Source organism: Rhineura floridana, chromosome 8 (assembly GCF_030035675.1).
Source record: "Rhineura floridana isolate rRhiFlo1 chromosome 8, rRhiFlo1.hap2, whole genome shotgun sequence".
In the NCBI taxonomy this organism is placed as follows: Eukaryota; Metazoa; Chordata; class Lepidosauria; order Squamata; family Rhineuridae; genus Rhineura; species Rhineura floridana.
This window is the reverse complement of record NC_084487.1, coordinates 11,898,123-11,914,422: the sequence shown is the minus strand read 5'-3', so window position 1 is coordinate 11,914,422 and position 16,300 is coordinate 11,898,123. Positions and strand designations below refer to the sequence as shown.

Here is a 16,300-nt window from a genome sequence, read left to right as displayed (position 1 = left end):
AAAGATTAATATGCTAAAGTTCTTTTCTTGTATATTTCCTCATGACATATCAAAAGCTAGGAAGCAGCTCACAAGCTTTTTCTGCACCCCACACCACCCTTTTTGCATTATGGGCCAACTAGTGTCACTGGATTTTTTGTTGTTTATTGATCCAGGTTTTGCAACCCCCCTATCACCAATAACCTGTGGTCTAAACACCCCTATAGACTGAAAGCGTTAGGAAGAGGTGCATCCATACAGTAGGGATGAGGAACCTATGGCCCTCCAGGTGTTGCTGGCCTCCCGACACCCATCATCCCCCTGATGGGAGCTGGGGTGCAACAACATCTGGAGGACCACAGGTTCCCCATCCTTTACAGGGACTTGACTTGTGCTTATATGATAAAGCATCAGGTATGCTGATGGCATGGTCTCATCTTAATATAGCGTAACCAGAGTCAAGCCAGTGCAAACAATATCCCAACTATAGTTATTTATATAATTTATATCTCACCCTTCCTTCCAAGAGGAGCCCAGGGCAGCATATTTGACAAGTCTATGGGGGAATTCCAACTGTTGGGGGCACGGAAAATGTGGCTGCCCAACAGTTACAGATCTTGTCCCCATATAACACGGTCAAGACATTTGATTACTCATAGAAAGTGCCTAAAACTTTAGTCCTTATCCTTTGCTAAAATGACATCTTAGTCTAACCGCCTTTGCTCCTATTCTTTGTTACCTTCAGCTGTTGCTTTTCTGCATTATCATAATGTAGACTGTAATCTCTTTGGGGCAGGGACCATTTTGGGGGGCTTCATTATTCTGTAAAGTGGGGTGAGGAACCTCAACCCCAGGGGCCAAACGCAGCCCTTGGAACTCTCCTCAGGCCTCACCTGTCACTAGCCGTACTTTGCAAGAGTGCGCTTGCCTGGCTGGCATGTCCCTGTACTCAGATGCCTCTTGCTTGTCTGGCTAGAGGAAGGAGAGGGGTGTGCAAGTGTCTGTAGAAACTAGCCTATGGTGAAATGGAGATCTATTGCTCCACCCACTTTTGCTTCTGGAACCACCTATCGTTTGCCTGTGGCCCCTGTAAGGTTGCCTAGAACAGAAAGCAACCCTCGAGGTGAAAAGGTTTCCCACGCCTGCTGTAAAGCATTGGGTACATTGCTGGTGCTTATAGGCAGTTACTAAAATATTCCAGTCTGTCTGAGAATTGTTTTTAGGATGTTTTTGTTGTTTTATCATGTGTTGTTTGCTGCCGTGGGATCTTTTGGGAGGGTGGGATATTAATGTAAAGAAAGCACCGTAGATAGATCTGAACACATTAAAGGCTCTGTAGCCAAGCTGCTGCTGAAAATATTGGTAACCATGCAGCAGAAAACCTTTTTTGCTTTTTATCCAAAAGTTCCTCCAAGCAATTAGGTAGCGTACAGTTCTTCCAGAACCTACCACTCTTAAGTTCAAGGTGCCGGTTTTGTGGTATAAAGCTCGATACAACTTGGGACCAGTATACCTGAATCTTACCTCTTTTATACCCAAGCTGATCACTGCGCTCTGCAGGTGAGGGCCTCCTGCAGATACCATCTTTTCAACGTCTGTTCCGCACAACACAAGAAGTGGACCTTTAGTGTTGTGGTATCTACCCTTTGGAATTCCTTCCCTTTAAATATTAGACAGGCACCGTCTCTGTTGCCTTTTTAGCACCTACTGAAAACCCTCCTTTTTCAACAAGCCTTTTAATTAGAGACCTTATCCCAGTCTGTATCTGTGGGAATTATTTTTTTTTTCCAAAGGTTTTTTTTTAGATGTTTTAAGATGTTGTAGTGTTTTATCCCTTGTTTGCCACCTTGGGCTCCTTCTGGGAAGAAGGGTGGGATAGAAATTTAATAAATAGTAACAAAACATCTGTAGGAGCACAGGTTTCGCATCCCTGCACTACAACATGTACAGCACAATCTAAATCTATTCAGAAGTCCCATTGAGCTCAGTTAGCCTTACTCCCAAGTAACTGGGTTTAGGATTGTAGCCATAATCCCTTACCATCAAAATATTTTACAAAACTTTTTACAAACTAACTCCTGCTTTCACAGAGCCTGCACACACAGCTCTAAGGGTTTTGATCAGCCTTTTAAATGACAATTGAAATAATGACTAAAAACATAAGCCTTTGTTGTTAACTTGTATCGCAGTCCAGCCATCCCCAGTTCCAAATACCCAAAGAAGCACACCATCTCTTTTCAATGTAGGACTTTATTATAATATGATTTACAAACAGTTGCAGTTCTTTGCTGAAAATTCTTCACAGAATGATGGACCAATAATTTTGTCTCTCTAGGAGGGAAGTGGGATAAACTGCTTGCCTGAACAGCTTTTCTTCTTTACCTACAAAACAAAAGCACTGTATTAAGGAAAGTTTGAACATTGCGCCAACTTAATTTGCAGCCCTGTTTACTAATTGCTGCCAACCTAAAATGGCTTCTCATTTCAAGCTTCCTTCTTGCTGTGTTAATCCCTCCTTAAATCTTTTTTAGAACTTTTTAAAATCTAAGCTGAACACAACTGCACTGTAAACATTCCACAGAAATCAATAAGCCCAATAAATCAGACCCTGAAAAAAATCCTACAGCTGACCAAAGGACCACAGCTCAGTGGTAGAGCATCTGCCTTCCATGCAAAAGGTTCCAAGTTCAATCTCCAGAGGCATCTCCAGGTAGGGCTGAGAGAGTCCTGCCTGAAATCCTGGAGAGTCGCTGCCAGTCAGTGTAGACAACACTGAGCCAGATGGACCAACAGTCTGACTCAGTGAAAGGCAGTGTCCTGGGGTCCTAACCAACTAGGGAAGCAACCTTTACATCAATTGAGCTATCCAATTTAAAAAGGTTTCAAATAGACTTGAGGTGGCATTGGGCAGTTCAATACAATATTGATTGTAATATTTATAAACACTGCAGATGGAAGAAGAGGCAAAAAGTATTTGTCAAAACTATTGCCATGGGCCAAAGTGTGCAGATTTAAGAGATCAGTACTTACATGGTTAACTGACATATTTCGTGAATCAGGCAATAGTCCTAGGCAAAAGGTAGCTCATAAACCAGCCTTTACCAACTTTTGGGTCCCCAGATGTTGCTGCACTGCAACTTCTATCAGCCCCAGCCAATGGCCAGGAATTACAGGAACTGTATCCAGCAACATCTCAGGATCCAAAGGTTGGAAAAGGCTGTCAAAAACCATAACCATAAAGTATGCCTGGAGATACACCCATTCTTTAGTGAACGACCATCCTGATGTGAAGGAAATCCTCTCTCTTTGTCCATCTTCAGTGCCATGACCAAAGCATAAGACCACTTGCTTGGAACTTGAATGCTTGCTCACTCAAGTCACTCCCCTAAACTCCTGCTCTGTAGACATCATATGTGTCATCCTCATATGACACATTATGACCTGGATTGCACAGGTGAGGCATTTGGAAGAGATTAGGGAGGACTACCTTGAAGCAAGGGATTGATTTTTGATTATCTGCAACCCAGTAATTCTTTAAATTCCACTGATAACCCCTCCCCCCTTTCTCCAGGATGAGACACTGAACATCTTGCTATGGAATTTTACGTACAACTGCACTGTAGTAGTTCACAAAGGTTTATCAGTCCGAGAAACATGGTGGCTCAAGCATGGCTGTACAGGATCCCACCCCCACATACATTAGCATTGTCTAGAGACACATTGCACTTTATTTTTGTGTCTGCTAATTTAAACACGATTTTTGCAGAGGGTAAGTATCCAAGCAATACCAGGCACTTACAAGCACTTCTAGAGCAAACACAAAAGCCATCTTAAGTACCTTAACCATATAGCTGGTACCTATTTTTTTGTTTCCCCACCGTTATCATCTATTTTGCAGCACCACTTTACCTGTTGACTTTGGATGAAACTCAACTTTCTGATTAGCACTTAGGTCCTAGTTGCGGAATTGTAAAAAAAACACACAAAAACATGCGGTGAAGCAATGAGCAATGTAAATTAAGGCAAAATCATTAGTGTTGTTTAACAAAACATGCAATGCGCAGCAATTACCAACTGCTCAAGTCACAAAAGTCAGATCAACTGAAGAGATGTATTAACACATGGATTTAAACAATCATTTTCCATTGTACAACATTCCGTTGTTCTCCAGCTGAACAGTATTGTTTTAGGCATGCGGAAGATATGCTTTTGCTTCCTGTGGAGAGAGCTCGATTCAAAGCTAAGCCGCAGTTTGAGCTTTTCAGAAAAAAACAGGTTAGTAAGCACAGCACTGATTTTTGGAATTCACTGCCACAAGATAATGGAGATTGCCATTGAGAGCCATGATGGCTATATGGAGCCTCCATATTCAAAGGCAGTATGCCACTGAGAATCAGTTGCAGGGGAGTAATGGCAGCTGAGGGCCCCTGCCTTCAGGCCCCATTTGTGGGCTTCGCCAGAGCCACACCAACAGCCATTGTGAATGCTGGACCAAACTGACTGATCCAGCAGGGCTGCTCTTCATTTTTCTCCAGTCCCCCTGGACCTAAAAGTGGGAGCTTTGTAGCAAGTTGGTTTGATTACAGCCCTGATAAACATCCTTAAAGAATAAATACATGTGCATCCACTGATGTGTAGGACAGAGAAAAGCAATCTCAGCAGATTCACTATTAGCCAACAGCCATTGCAGCAATTTTGGAATTAATAGGGGTCCCAAACAGTGTCAGGCATTGATCATTGGCATTTTTAAAGCACAGTAGAAGGTTTGCAGCCTCACTCAAGTGTTGTTCTTTTTTGCTCCCTTCTCAAGCCTACAGCATCATCAAAAATAAATAAAGGTCTGAACGCAAGAGACTCCCATGCCAACTTACAGAGCGGCAGCACCAGAAATGATCTCAATAAGTTCCTTGGTGATGACAGCTTGGCGGGTGCGGTTGAACGTCAATGTTAGCTTGTCAATCATCTCAGCTGCAAAGAGAGAGAGATGGGACAAGTCCAGTGGCAATTAAGCAATCGTCAACAAATTTTCAATGATTGTTGGACCAAGAAAATGTCAATTACTCTGTTCAATTATCTGCACTCTTGCTTACTGAGAACCAAGGACTTAACGCTTCTTTGAAGTCAAAATTTTCTGAATATTGTGAACTGTTGAATATAAAAGGGTATAGCATCCACTATTTTACTAGCCACTGTCTGGGACAATGCCTATACTACCTTCCAATAACAATTTCTGTTATCATTTCCCAGGCTTAAACTTTAAGAAAAAACTAAGCATGCCATACCATAAAGCAGGTGTTGCTAACCAGAGGTTCTTGGACTCCAGCTCCCATCAGCCCCAGCCAGTATAGTCAATGATCAGGGGTTATTTGTAGTTCAGCAATCTCTGGAGGGTAACAGATCAGTCACCCCTGCCCTAAAGGCTTTTTGGCTACCATGGAACTAGCTAAGATGGTGCAACCCACATGTCAGCAGATGATAATATGGCAACACAATGCTTCTGCTACTTACATCATCAGCACACCATGATGTGCAAAGTATTTATGTTGTTTGCTGGTCCTCTATATACCCCAATTCATTCTTGGCTGTTGCTTCCAGAGCTGCCAAGTATGGTAGGCCTTGAGTCGAATTCTACATCAGCTTTCCCCAACCTGGTGCCAGCCAGATATTGTTGGGAGTATAACTCCCATCAGCACCAACCAGCAGGGCCAACGGTCAGGGATGATGTGAGCTGTAGTCTGGAGGGAATGGCTGTCTACAACATACTAATTCTGCCAGTCCAGCAACTCATAGGACGAGTCCAGAGTAGGGAGATTGCATTTACAAGGATATTTTTTTTCTGGAAGAGACTATCAAATATCTTTTAATGGGAAGTATCAGATCCCATTGCCTTTTGAGCTAAGATGCTCTTCATCAGAGGATATGAAGCACAGTGGAAAAAGGAAAACTAAAACACTTGAGATTTGAAAGGAGTCTGATCAGATTTCAGACATTCAGTCTATTTGAAACATAATAGCAAACTCTAGGAAGAGTTCCCTCAGACAGGTGCAGTGCAATCTTATATCAAATCCCATTAAGCTCAGTGGTGCTTACTCCCAAGTAAGCGTGCATAGGATTGGTCTTAGGTCTGTCCTACCTCAAAAGCAGGGTCCTTTTAGTTAATACAAAAGGCAGCTATTTTAGCTAGTATGTTAGTAGAATCTTGCCTTCTCTGCGCTTAGACCTCTTGTATATACATCTTATTTTATTTATTTATTTATTATTTTATTTATATCCCACCCTTCCTCCCAGCAGGAGCTCAGGATGGCAGGCCACATCTTGACAGTTTCTGCCACTACTGATACACTGTATCACTGTACACCATAAACTCCATGAAGTTTTCCTTACAGGCATTTTTGCTAGCGCTGTCCATGGCAGTCATCCTAGCACTTTGTTCACTAGTAGTAGATTCCTTTAATGAGTAGAAAATGATGTTCGCCAGTGTAAATTCCTGATAGTTTCGCAGGACATCTGCATCAATATCATCATAGATACTAATGCTTTCTGAAATGACAAGCACATTATAGTTGATTAGTAAAGATTTATGAGATAATAGTAAGCCAAAGTCAAGTAAGCATTAGAAAGAATTTCAAAAGCGCTCTAGATTCGCAACCCCTTTTTAACAAAGGAAATTCTTTGCTTCCCAGCTGTAAGCAACTTGTTTTACAAATATCAATCATCTGATACTTTCATATCATTACAAATAACCTATTTTAAAAAGGGAAATAAGAAGCAAACAATGCATATATACAGTACTTATCATTTTAGTCCAAAAGATCTTTGCTTACCAGCCACAGTGCAATAGAAAATGGGGATGGTTTGGCCTTTTTGGAGTGAAGCACGTATAGAAACGGGTACCTTGATCACCACAAGAAGCAATACACAATGGGAAAATGCCCCTAAAAATATAAGTGTTTACTCACTTAACTAGCCAAATTGTACTTCTGGACTTACCAGCACCAGAAACAGTCTCAAGAGAATAGATGGGTTTTTCATCTGTCTTGTAGGAGATGACAGACCTAAAGAGAAAAGAAAGCTCTGCTGAACAATTTTACTGGCTCCAGAGAGCCTGCCTACCAAAGTTTAAAATCCATTCTATGCTCAGACACACTGAGGAAGTATGCAGAACTGCTATTGACTTGATGGGAGTTGGCTCAAGCAGAAGCCCATTATTAAATGGTAAACGATGTCCAAGCCTCCAGGTGCAATGAGAGAGCCAGAAGGCAACATGCTTCATTGCCCTCACAGTTGTCCACACTTTGAGCCCCACCTACGGCAATATCTTCCCTCAACTTGTAGTTTGAGGTTTGCTCACTTCAGTTATCTGGAACCTTCTAATTGTACCAAAGCTCCTGCTGGTGTTTCAGCGAGATTTGGATTATGTAGCTCAACCCATAGAGGAAGATGGTGTGTAGGTTGTGACTGGGCACAGACCAAGCTCACTTGTGAGTTGGCTTTTACATTTTCTACATCTGTAAATCATGAGAAGTTTCTGCTAGTACATACATTTGCTCCAAACATGCCTCCCATTTTTTATACTGATAAAAGGCATTGGTGAAAGTGCCCTCGATGACCATTTCCAGTCATGTGGTTGCAAATGAAATTGCTTTGTACAGTGGGACACTGTGGTGAAAAAAGAATAGTTAACTCTTTCTAACCAACTATTGCAGGTTCAGGAAAATCTCCACAGTATAAAACAATTGTCGAATTATGGTTGCCTTTAACCAAAAGGCAACAGTGAAGTCCTCTTATAGACAAGGCTCCACAGATTTGGCTGTTCGAGGGATCATTAATGTGTGCCATTTTGAGAGATGCTAATGGGGGGACTGAAGCCTGATAGCTCATTTGAGGTTACTGTTTTCCAACTTAGAAGTAGCCCATGGAGGACAGTGCACCCAAAAGACCCCATCATCATAGACCTCCATTTGCTCTAGAAGCTGGAGCTGTGCTAAATACCACCACGTCCCACCCCCAATCCCTGATTTTCTTCTGCTGCTTGGAAACGATGGAATTTACGTTCTGGAAGAATTCTATAGTTTCTCTTGCCTGAACCGATTGTAGATGACGGTTCCTTCATCAAACTCGTATCCAGAGTTCAGCAGCTCCAAGGCAATGATCGAAGCATCTCCAAAGGTAGGGGGCTTTCTTCCCACTTCCTTGAAGTTCAACAGGAAGTTATTGCCATGTGTCCTAAAATAAAAGTGAGCCTACCCATAAGGCACATCTGGCCACAGAGACACACACTTTGAGTTATATTACAACTATAATGTGTTCTATACAGGGATTTTTTTTTTAGAAGTGTCCAGAAACTTCTATTGGTCCAAAACATTGTAGCTAATGGGGGCTGCCTACTGTGAATATGACGCTCTTTTATTGAAACTACTACGCTGGCCTCCAATTTGCTTCCAGGACCCATTCAAAGATTATCTTGAAAGCCCTTTATGGTTTGTGACTATAAAACTCTGCCTGCTTATTTAAGTTCATTAACAAAGCCCTCCTGTATGCTCCAATGACAACTAGCTAGGACCAAAGAAAGAGTTTTCTCTGCAGCTAAGCTTTGGAACTCCCTCCTGAGGGAAGATTGTCTCCCTTAATTGTATTTTCTCAGCCACAGTAAAAGACCTTCCTGGATCTCAGGTGTGGGGAACCTTCAGCCCTCCAAATGTTGCTTAACCACAACTCCCACCAGCCCCAGCAAGCATGGCTAGTGGCCAGGGGCAATGGGAGCTGCAGCTCAGCAATACCTGGAGGGCCACAAACTCCCCACCTGTGCTGTGCATGAAAGCCTTTGGATCCCAGTATTTTAGCTGGAAACGGTTTTAACTGGATGCACCTGACAGCTTTTTACTTGTTTTTCTTTTTAATATGATAGTTTGTTGTTTTGCCTTACTCGTTTCTTTATTATTATTATTAGCCACCTTGCGGTCTTTAAGGAAAGACAGTAGAAAGGGGGTCAAAAAAATGGAGGAGCTAATTTAAGAAAGCATATAATATTTCTGATTTTAAAACATCAGTTCTCAGCTCTCCAGAGAGCCTCAGTGGGATTATTCCAGCACTTTTGTGAACCCAGGCCCAACAAAAAAGAACTCTGGTGTTTTTTGGAAACACATTTGAGGTGCAATCACGGTCCCTACTTCTCAGGGTATCGTCACTTCTTAACTCAACTTTTTCCCTCCTCCTGCCTGGACCAGTCAACTGAGCACCTTTTTTATCAACCCCCCCCCCACTTTCTCTTTTCTGTTCTAGTCCACCAATTGCACTACATCCCCTCTTCCTTTATATTCCAGCCCACAGGGCATCTCCATCCTTCCCACCATCTGCCTTCTGAGTGACTAAGCCATGGCCCCTAAACCTAGGTGCACAGTAATTATATAGCCTCATCAAAATTCATCCTACATAAAAGCCTGCCTTCAGGTAAGTACCACTGCCTTAACATTACAATTCTGAACACATTAAGGGGATCCTATAAGCATTTTCACAGAAGGAAGTTTGTTACAGCCGGCAGGATAAATTCAAAATCACCAGCAGAGAATGAAGCTCAAATGCACAGAGAAGGCCACTATTCCTGTTACCTCTGAAGGATGCCTCTCAGCTTGTCGCCCACTCCAATCACCATGACTTCTTTACCCGCATCTGTGAGGGCGGAGAACTGGCTCTTGATAGTTTTAGCAACAGAGGTGTGGATAGCACCGCACAGACCACGATCAGAAGACACCCCAATGATAAGATGCTTCTTCTTGTCCTCAGGGGCCTTGATTTCCGCTTTCTCATAAAAAGCTGGGAAAAAGAAATGCAGCCAACAATAAGGATTAAACAGCAACCTTCAAAATACATTGGTATCAAAGACACATGACAGAACTTGTCCCAACAAGAACCACTTTTACAGGAAATTGTGTTGTACCAACTCTTTCACTTGATACTGTGATCAAACTACAATGGATGAATCGGAATCATTCAATAGAAACCTACGAGCTTCTTCATGGTTTACTTCTCCGTATTTTGAAAGCTTTTTGAACCCCCAATGTTTGAGGAAAATTGCAGCACACACCACTAGGGATGAGGTCAGTGCTCTATTCGGATTGAAGGACGCATTGTGCTCTTAGTAACAGCAGGTTATAAGCTATATCCAAAGGATGATTTAAAAAGTACAGGGTATTTGCTGCCAATGGCTGCAGAATACAATATCCTGAATATTTCAGCTTAACAAAACAGTAACTAACAACACGCCCTTGAGTTTCTAGTCATGACCATAAATAAAGCCTCACAAGTGTGACAGCAATATCTAGTGAGTATTTAAAGTCAAAGAGAGCTCAGTAGCATTTCAAATAGCAAGGGAAGAGGGAGCCTTAAGTGTCTTGCACAGTTCCTTATCAAACCTGATGTAGTTGAAATAGAACAAATTATGTAAAAAACACTACAGGCATACCCCGCTTAACGTCGCTTCACTTAACATCGCCTCGCTATAACGTACATGCTCCCTATGCCTGTATTTCTCCAGAAACGCAGCACAGCAGCAGAGGCTATAGCGCGTGGAGGTGGAAATAGACGAGATCACACCACCGCAAATCAGCTGGGAGGCACGATCGCGATCAGCTGGGAGGCGCGGCAGCGCAGCAGCAGAGGCTTTAGCGCAGGGCTTTGAGGCTCCGCATGAAGGAGAGGTAAAAAAAGTTTTAAAAGGTAGTGCTTCGCTTTAAGGACATTTTTGGTTTACGTACTCGCTTTGGTCCCATTGAGTACGTTAATGCGAGATATTACTGTATATGCGCAAATATGCTTGATTTCCATACATTCAGGCAGGCTGCTGAATTCAGTTTCTTTTGGTGTAGAATTTGACTTAAGTTGGCTCAAAAGTTTGAATGTATTTAGCACAATAAATAAGTGGATGTTTTATGTTGTTTTAGATTACTTTTTAAAAGAATGAATACTTAGTATTTTACATTTGCATTGTTTTCTTGAATTTTTTAACGTATTTTATATTTTATTATTGTAAATCATTTCAGGACACCTCTGGATGTGCAAAGTGTTACATAAATGTAAGAAATTAAATTAGTCTTTTAAAGGAAGAATGGAAACCTGTTGCTGTCCATATACTGTCAGCCTACAACTCCCATAAGATGACCAGTGCCCATGCAAGTTAGGACTGACAGGAGTGCAACATCTAGAGAGCCACAGGTTCCTCATCTCTGCTTTAGAGTACCAGGGCATAATTGCACTACATATAATCAAACTTTGTAACAAACAACATATCATCATTTCCATTTCCTTTTTTTTTTACAATAATTTTTATTCAAATTTTCATAAAACAGAAAACAAAATCATAAAACATTCAAAGACAAAAAACAAAACAAAACAAAAATGATTAAACAAAAAAAAATAAAATGTTGACTTCCCATTTGTCACATATCAAATCAGTTATAGGTCTACAATATATAACAATCCTGTCTCTTAAATCATATTATAAAATCACTTTCCTCCAGTAGTTATCTTAATTAATCATCAAATCTCATAAACATTACTTTATTCTTTCCACAAAAAGTCAAAGAGAGGTTTCAATTCTTTAAGAAATATATCTATCAATTTTTCTCCAAATAAACATGTCAATTAATCCATCTCGTTAATAATTATAATAATCTTATTGTCATAATCATAGTCCAAATAAACATTTCGATTAATCCATCTCATCAGAATCTGTTAGGTCCAATAATTTCAATAGCCATTATTCCATTATCCCTATCAGTTCCATCTTCCATCTTCAATAGTCCTGTTAAGTCCAGTAATTTCAGTGTCCAATCTTCCATTATCAGTATTCCATAATAATCTTGCTGTTGTAGCCATAGTCATATAATAAGAGTCTGATGGGAATTTCCTCTATCCCAAATATTTTCTTGCCATCCATTCTGAATAAGTTGCTGAAACATTGTTGTAAATTCATATCTGTGTTCTTCTTTTTTAGAAAATGCACTGGCTCATCTCTTAAGAGTTTTTCCACTGTCACATGACTGCAGTTAATTCCATAGATTTTCTCTATATCAAGCTCCATCACATCATTCCAGTCCAGAAGATTATCCAAGCCATTGATAACTTTATCTCTAATATCTTCATTAATTTCTTCAGAGATAACGTTAAATTCCAAACAGTAGATTTTATTTCTAAAATCCATAAACTCCAGATCTTTTTCCAATTCCACATTTGTTCCAATCACCAGGGCTTGTATCTTCCCTTTATTTTTTCTTTTCTCATCTCTGATCTCATTCTCCTCTCTCACAGGGTCCCCTATTTCTTTAAACTCCTGCGTCATTTTGCTCAGTTCAATTTTCAGCTCCTTACTACCCTGTCGCAGGGTTTGTTTCGTTATCTCAATCTCATCCATTATTTTCTGAAACATAATTACTTCCAGATTCTCAGCCACTTTCTTGATTACCATTTTTAAAACCACGAAAACAAAGCAAAACAAAAATAAAGAAGAACCACTTCTTATTTCAGCAACAATTGGGTTAATATTCCAGGCTTGATGACATCACAGTATAAACAGAGCAGCCTGCCTTATCTCTCTATGTTCAAGAATGCAAAATAAATTTAGTTCCCAGCATCAAAACAGTTAGTGGCGTTGTGAAGAAGCAGATTCGTCAAAATAAAATAGACCAAAAAGAGAATAGTCCCAGACAATATAATATTCCTTGGAATAGAAATCAGGAATAGAAATCCCTCTTCTGTTTATTATCTTTAGAATGCACTTCCAGGACAGCTTTTTGCGACAGAAACAGAGATAAGCTGTTAATTTCGTGAATAACAGAGAAGAGCTATATCTCACCCAGAAGTTGTCCAAAGCCGATCAATCTGACAAATCTCCTTTTGCTGCAACAATTTAAACCAAGTAAAAAAAATAATAGAAAGAAGGGTGCTTGCCTGTTAGTCCGTTCTCTCTTTCAAGAAAAGATAAACATATCGCTTAAGCAGATAGAGCTTGTTAGGAAGTCCGTCCGGCATTGTTGGCTGGACCTTATCTCATAAATTAATGAAATCCAGTCCTCCCAACAAAAACAGGCTTTGAGGTTGATCTCTACGTTTCTCCCTGCCCGGGAGAAATTTCATCAGTCAAAAAAAAAATGTTCTGACTGATTTATATCTGAATAAGCTTCTTTTGAGGCGGGAGCCCGTCCCAAAAGCAGGCACAAGCGAAGTCACCCTTCCCGGAAGTCCATCATTTCCATTTCCAATGGTCTACAGTAAAAGCAGATTTCAAAAGGGATTTGCAAGCCTACTTAACAGTGCCTCATCAGAAAGTTCTAGGTCAGAAAAGACTACCAAAAAATTCTCATCTAAGAATGCAATTAAAAGCTATTGTTGCAAATTCAACCACAAAAGAGGCAACTTCACTTACCCAGTGCCCCAACTCCATAAACTCTGGCAGGCTTTAACTCTCTCTCTGCCCTGGAATACTTTGCTGCAGCAACCATCTTCATAGATTTGGTGATTTTCTGAATGTTCTTGATAGACTTCAAACGCCGCGTAACTGCACAGATGAGAGTGAATGAAGAAAGGCAAGAGTTCAAAAAGACACTGAGAAAAAGTGGCATAAAAATGGTATTAACAAAGGAGTGGTCTCTTTAATAGGTCAAACTCAACTGATTTGTAGAACAGCAGTGTGTTATGCAGCCAACCTAATTAATAGTACCAGTCCAGGAAGTATATCATGCAGATACTAATTAGTGGACTGTCCTTTAAATTTAATTGGAGTGAGGTACAACTTGTTAATGCAACCATTTACATCTACAAAGTAAGAAACATAGTAAAAAATATCAACCTATTAATTCTGGATCTAGTCTTAAAGCATGGAGAAGCAATTTCGAATCCAATTAGTAACTGACCACAGAGCAGAGCAGGGTATTTTTCCCAGGTCAACATACCAAAAAAAGCATTGTCTCAAAAGCAAATATAGAAAACAAGTTTTCAGAGTTCACTAGTACAGGAACTACAGTTCCCATCATCCCTCACCATTAGTCATGCCAACTGGGGCTGTTGGGAGGCACAGATCACCCATTTCCATTCAGTGTCTGCCCTTCCAATGCATACATACATATATACACACACGTATATTAAGAATAAAATACTTACTGTCTTTCAAAGTTGCCATATTCCTAACTTGGACCCTAAAAAACACATAACACAGACTTTATTAGTTAAATATCCTACTCTCTGTTGCTTAGAATAGGAGTCCACAATGTTTCTGGGTTCAAGTGCACATTTGAAAATCTACACTGTTGTGGACACCACCACATATTTTACCGGTGGTTCTCAGACTATCCCCAAAACAGGCAAAATACCTACACAAACCCAAAATAAATAAGACAAAAAGTAGGTAATATCCACCCAAAACACAACCCCTTCAAACAGAGAAAGCTAAAAAAACCTTCAATTAAAAAAATAAGAAGGGGGTTCTTGGGAAGTGTCTGGAGGTGCCACACTGGGGGCCCCAGTACTAGAACAACACAAATATAAAATATTTTACAGTTCAGTGACCATTCTAAAATGCTCCATTTATTTATCATATATACCAACAGTGAACTCATTCTCCAAGAGCCAATTCTACACAGCCAAAACTGAGAGAAATAAATAGCAGAAGTACAAGAAAATATAAAAATATTGAGAGAGAAAAATCTCAACGGGAAACCCAAAAAAACAACCTAATGTTCAATGGCCACAAAATACAGACTCCTTGGCACTGGTGGTGGGGGAGTAGAATGGCTGGAATTCTGAATTAGGAGCACTCCACACATTGTGACATTTTGTTGCAAGCCCCATTCATTACGTGTAGAATTGTAATTAGAAAACCATGTCCCACTGAACATTAGAACAAGCAGGTTGAACATCAAGCTGCATGTTGGCCAAGCCTCAGGCATTCAGCATAAACCTTGATTGCTGCAAGCCAATAACGTTACTCTTGCAAAGGGTCTGTGCCTGTCCTGGAATTGCTTTTTAAGATTTTTTAAAGCATTTTTTTACAGATGTTTTGTTTTAATATATTTTAAAATCTGTTTTTAAGATGCTTTAGAGTGTTTTTAGCGTTTTTGTTTCAGGTCCTGGGCTCCTTCTGGAAAGGTGGGATATATACTTAATAAATATTAATAAAAAGGGTAACAAAGGACTTTTTTTTTAAAAAAAATATGCACATGTATAAAATAAACGCTGGCTATTCTCCAGAATTTCACAACATTTCCTAGTTGGATCATTAAAAGAGAGAGATTTTTAAAAAACCGCAGGTTACGCTTGAGAGAGCAAGTGCTTTGGAGATCTGACAGGAAATGCAATGAAACAGCCTAAAAGGTAAAGAACTATAAAAAACGGCGAATGTCAACTTGGCACAAGGTTTTGTCAAGGCATGCGCCACTGAGCATGTGCAGAGTTTCCTTCGTCGTCTGAGGAGTTGGGGGAGGGGAGAAGGTCCTGAACCCCCAAACCTTTCTCCCTTGAGCCCCCCAAGGACTCTCTCTTTCTCTCTGCAAGGAGTAGTACCATTGCGGCTGGGAGAGGACGGCGGCGCCGGCCAGGCCGGCTCCTCGGGACAACATCATGGCTCCGAAGGCAGCGGGGTCTCCTCCTTTTTAATGCGGCCTCTTCACAGCCTCCTTCACGAGCTGCCTGCCCGGCCCCGGCAGCTGAAGGTCAGAGCGCCCCCAATGCGCATGCGCCGTACATTCTGCCGCGAATCCTGCGAGGTAGTGAAGGCCAAGGGAGGAAGAACAGCTAACCACTTCCGAGTTAAAGAGCGCCACAGCCCAGCGCCTCTCATAGAATCATAGAGTTGGTAGGAGCCTTGTAGGCCATCGAGTCCAGCCCCCCTGCTCACAGCAGGAAATCCACAGCTACCTCTCTTTAGCTAAATCTCTTTAGCTACCTCTATGATCTCTCTGTCAATCTGATCGGGAGCGCTCGGGGTCCAAGTAGGTTACGTGTTCTTGACTCTGTGGTTTAAATACGCAAACGGCCAAAGCAAAGAGAACATCTCGAGCCTTGCATTAAACTCCGAGGAGGAGGAGGAGGAGGAGAAGATGATTTGTACCATAGAGGTGACGGGCAGGAGTGGTGCTCTTCTGGATGAGCCATAGAGATAGTAATTGACTGCATTAAAAACGTTATATTGGAGTACTTTTAGTAGAAAAGTGAGATGTTTGTAATTATAATAATGGGTAATATCCAACTAAGTCATACTTAGAGTAGGTCCACTGAATTTAATGAGCAAGTTAAGAAATCCATTATTTCAATGGGTAAGTATAACGAACGT

At 40.9% G+C, this 16,300-nt stretch overlaps 1 protein-coding gene across 3 annotated transcripts; it reads right to left on the bottom strand.

Annotated features, from left to right (window-relative positions):
• Positions 1 to 2,213: 2,213 nt before the first annotated feature.
• Positions 2,214 to 15,758, bottom strand: ATP5F1C (ATP synthase F1 subunit gamma). 3 transcript variants are annotated; one of them, XM_061638303.1, is made up of 10 exons: positions 15,532 to 15,757; positions 14,134 to 14,168; positions 13,400 to 13,531; positions 9,588 to 9,792; positions 8,062 to 8,205; positions 6,970 to 7,034; positions 6,364 to 6,519; positions 4,851 to 4,947; positions 3,889 to 3,934; positions 2,214 to 2,361 (listed from the first exon to the last, which is right to left on the bottom strand). In XM_061638303.1, exons 1-9 carry the CDS (start codon positions 15,588 to 15,590, stop codon positions 3,928 to 3,930), a joined length of 900 nt encoding a protein of 299 aa, XP_061494287.1. In that variant the 5' UTR covers positions 15,591 to 15,757; the 3' UTR covers positions 2,214 to 2,361; positions 3,889 to 3,927. The 3 variants fall into 3 exon arrangements, with proteins under 3 accessions (XP_061494287.1, XP_061494288.1, XP_061494290.1); XM_061638304.1 differs by lacking the exon at positions 3,889 to 3,934 and having other exon boundaries at positions 15,532 to 15,756; XM_061638306.1 differs by lacking the exons at positions 2,214 to 2,361; positions 3,889 to 3,934 and having other exon boundaries at positions 4,847 to 4,947; positions 15,532 to 15,758.
• Between the last annotated feature and the right edge of the window lie 542 nt (positions 15,759 to 16,300).

Excerpts from the sequence above, each read along its gene's own strand:
- ATP5F1C (XM_061638303.1), bottom strand. The coding sequence starts at position 15,590 with ATGATGTTGTCCCGAGGAGCCGGCCTGGCCGGCGCCGCCGTCCTCTCC. Across the intron at positions 13,532-14,133 it reads TATGGCAACTTTGAAAGACA|TTACGCGGCGTTTGAAGTCT; the intron begins GTAAGTATTTTA and ends TCATCTGTGCAG. Across the intron at positions 9,793-13,399 it reads TTATGGAGTTGGGGCACTGG|CTTTTTATGAGAAAGCGGAA; the intron begins GTAAGTGAAGTT and ends TCTTTTTCCCAG.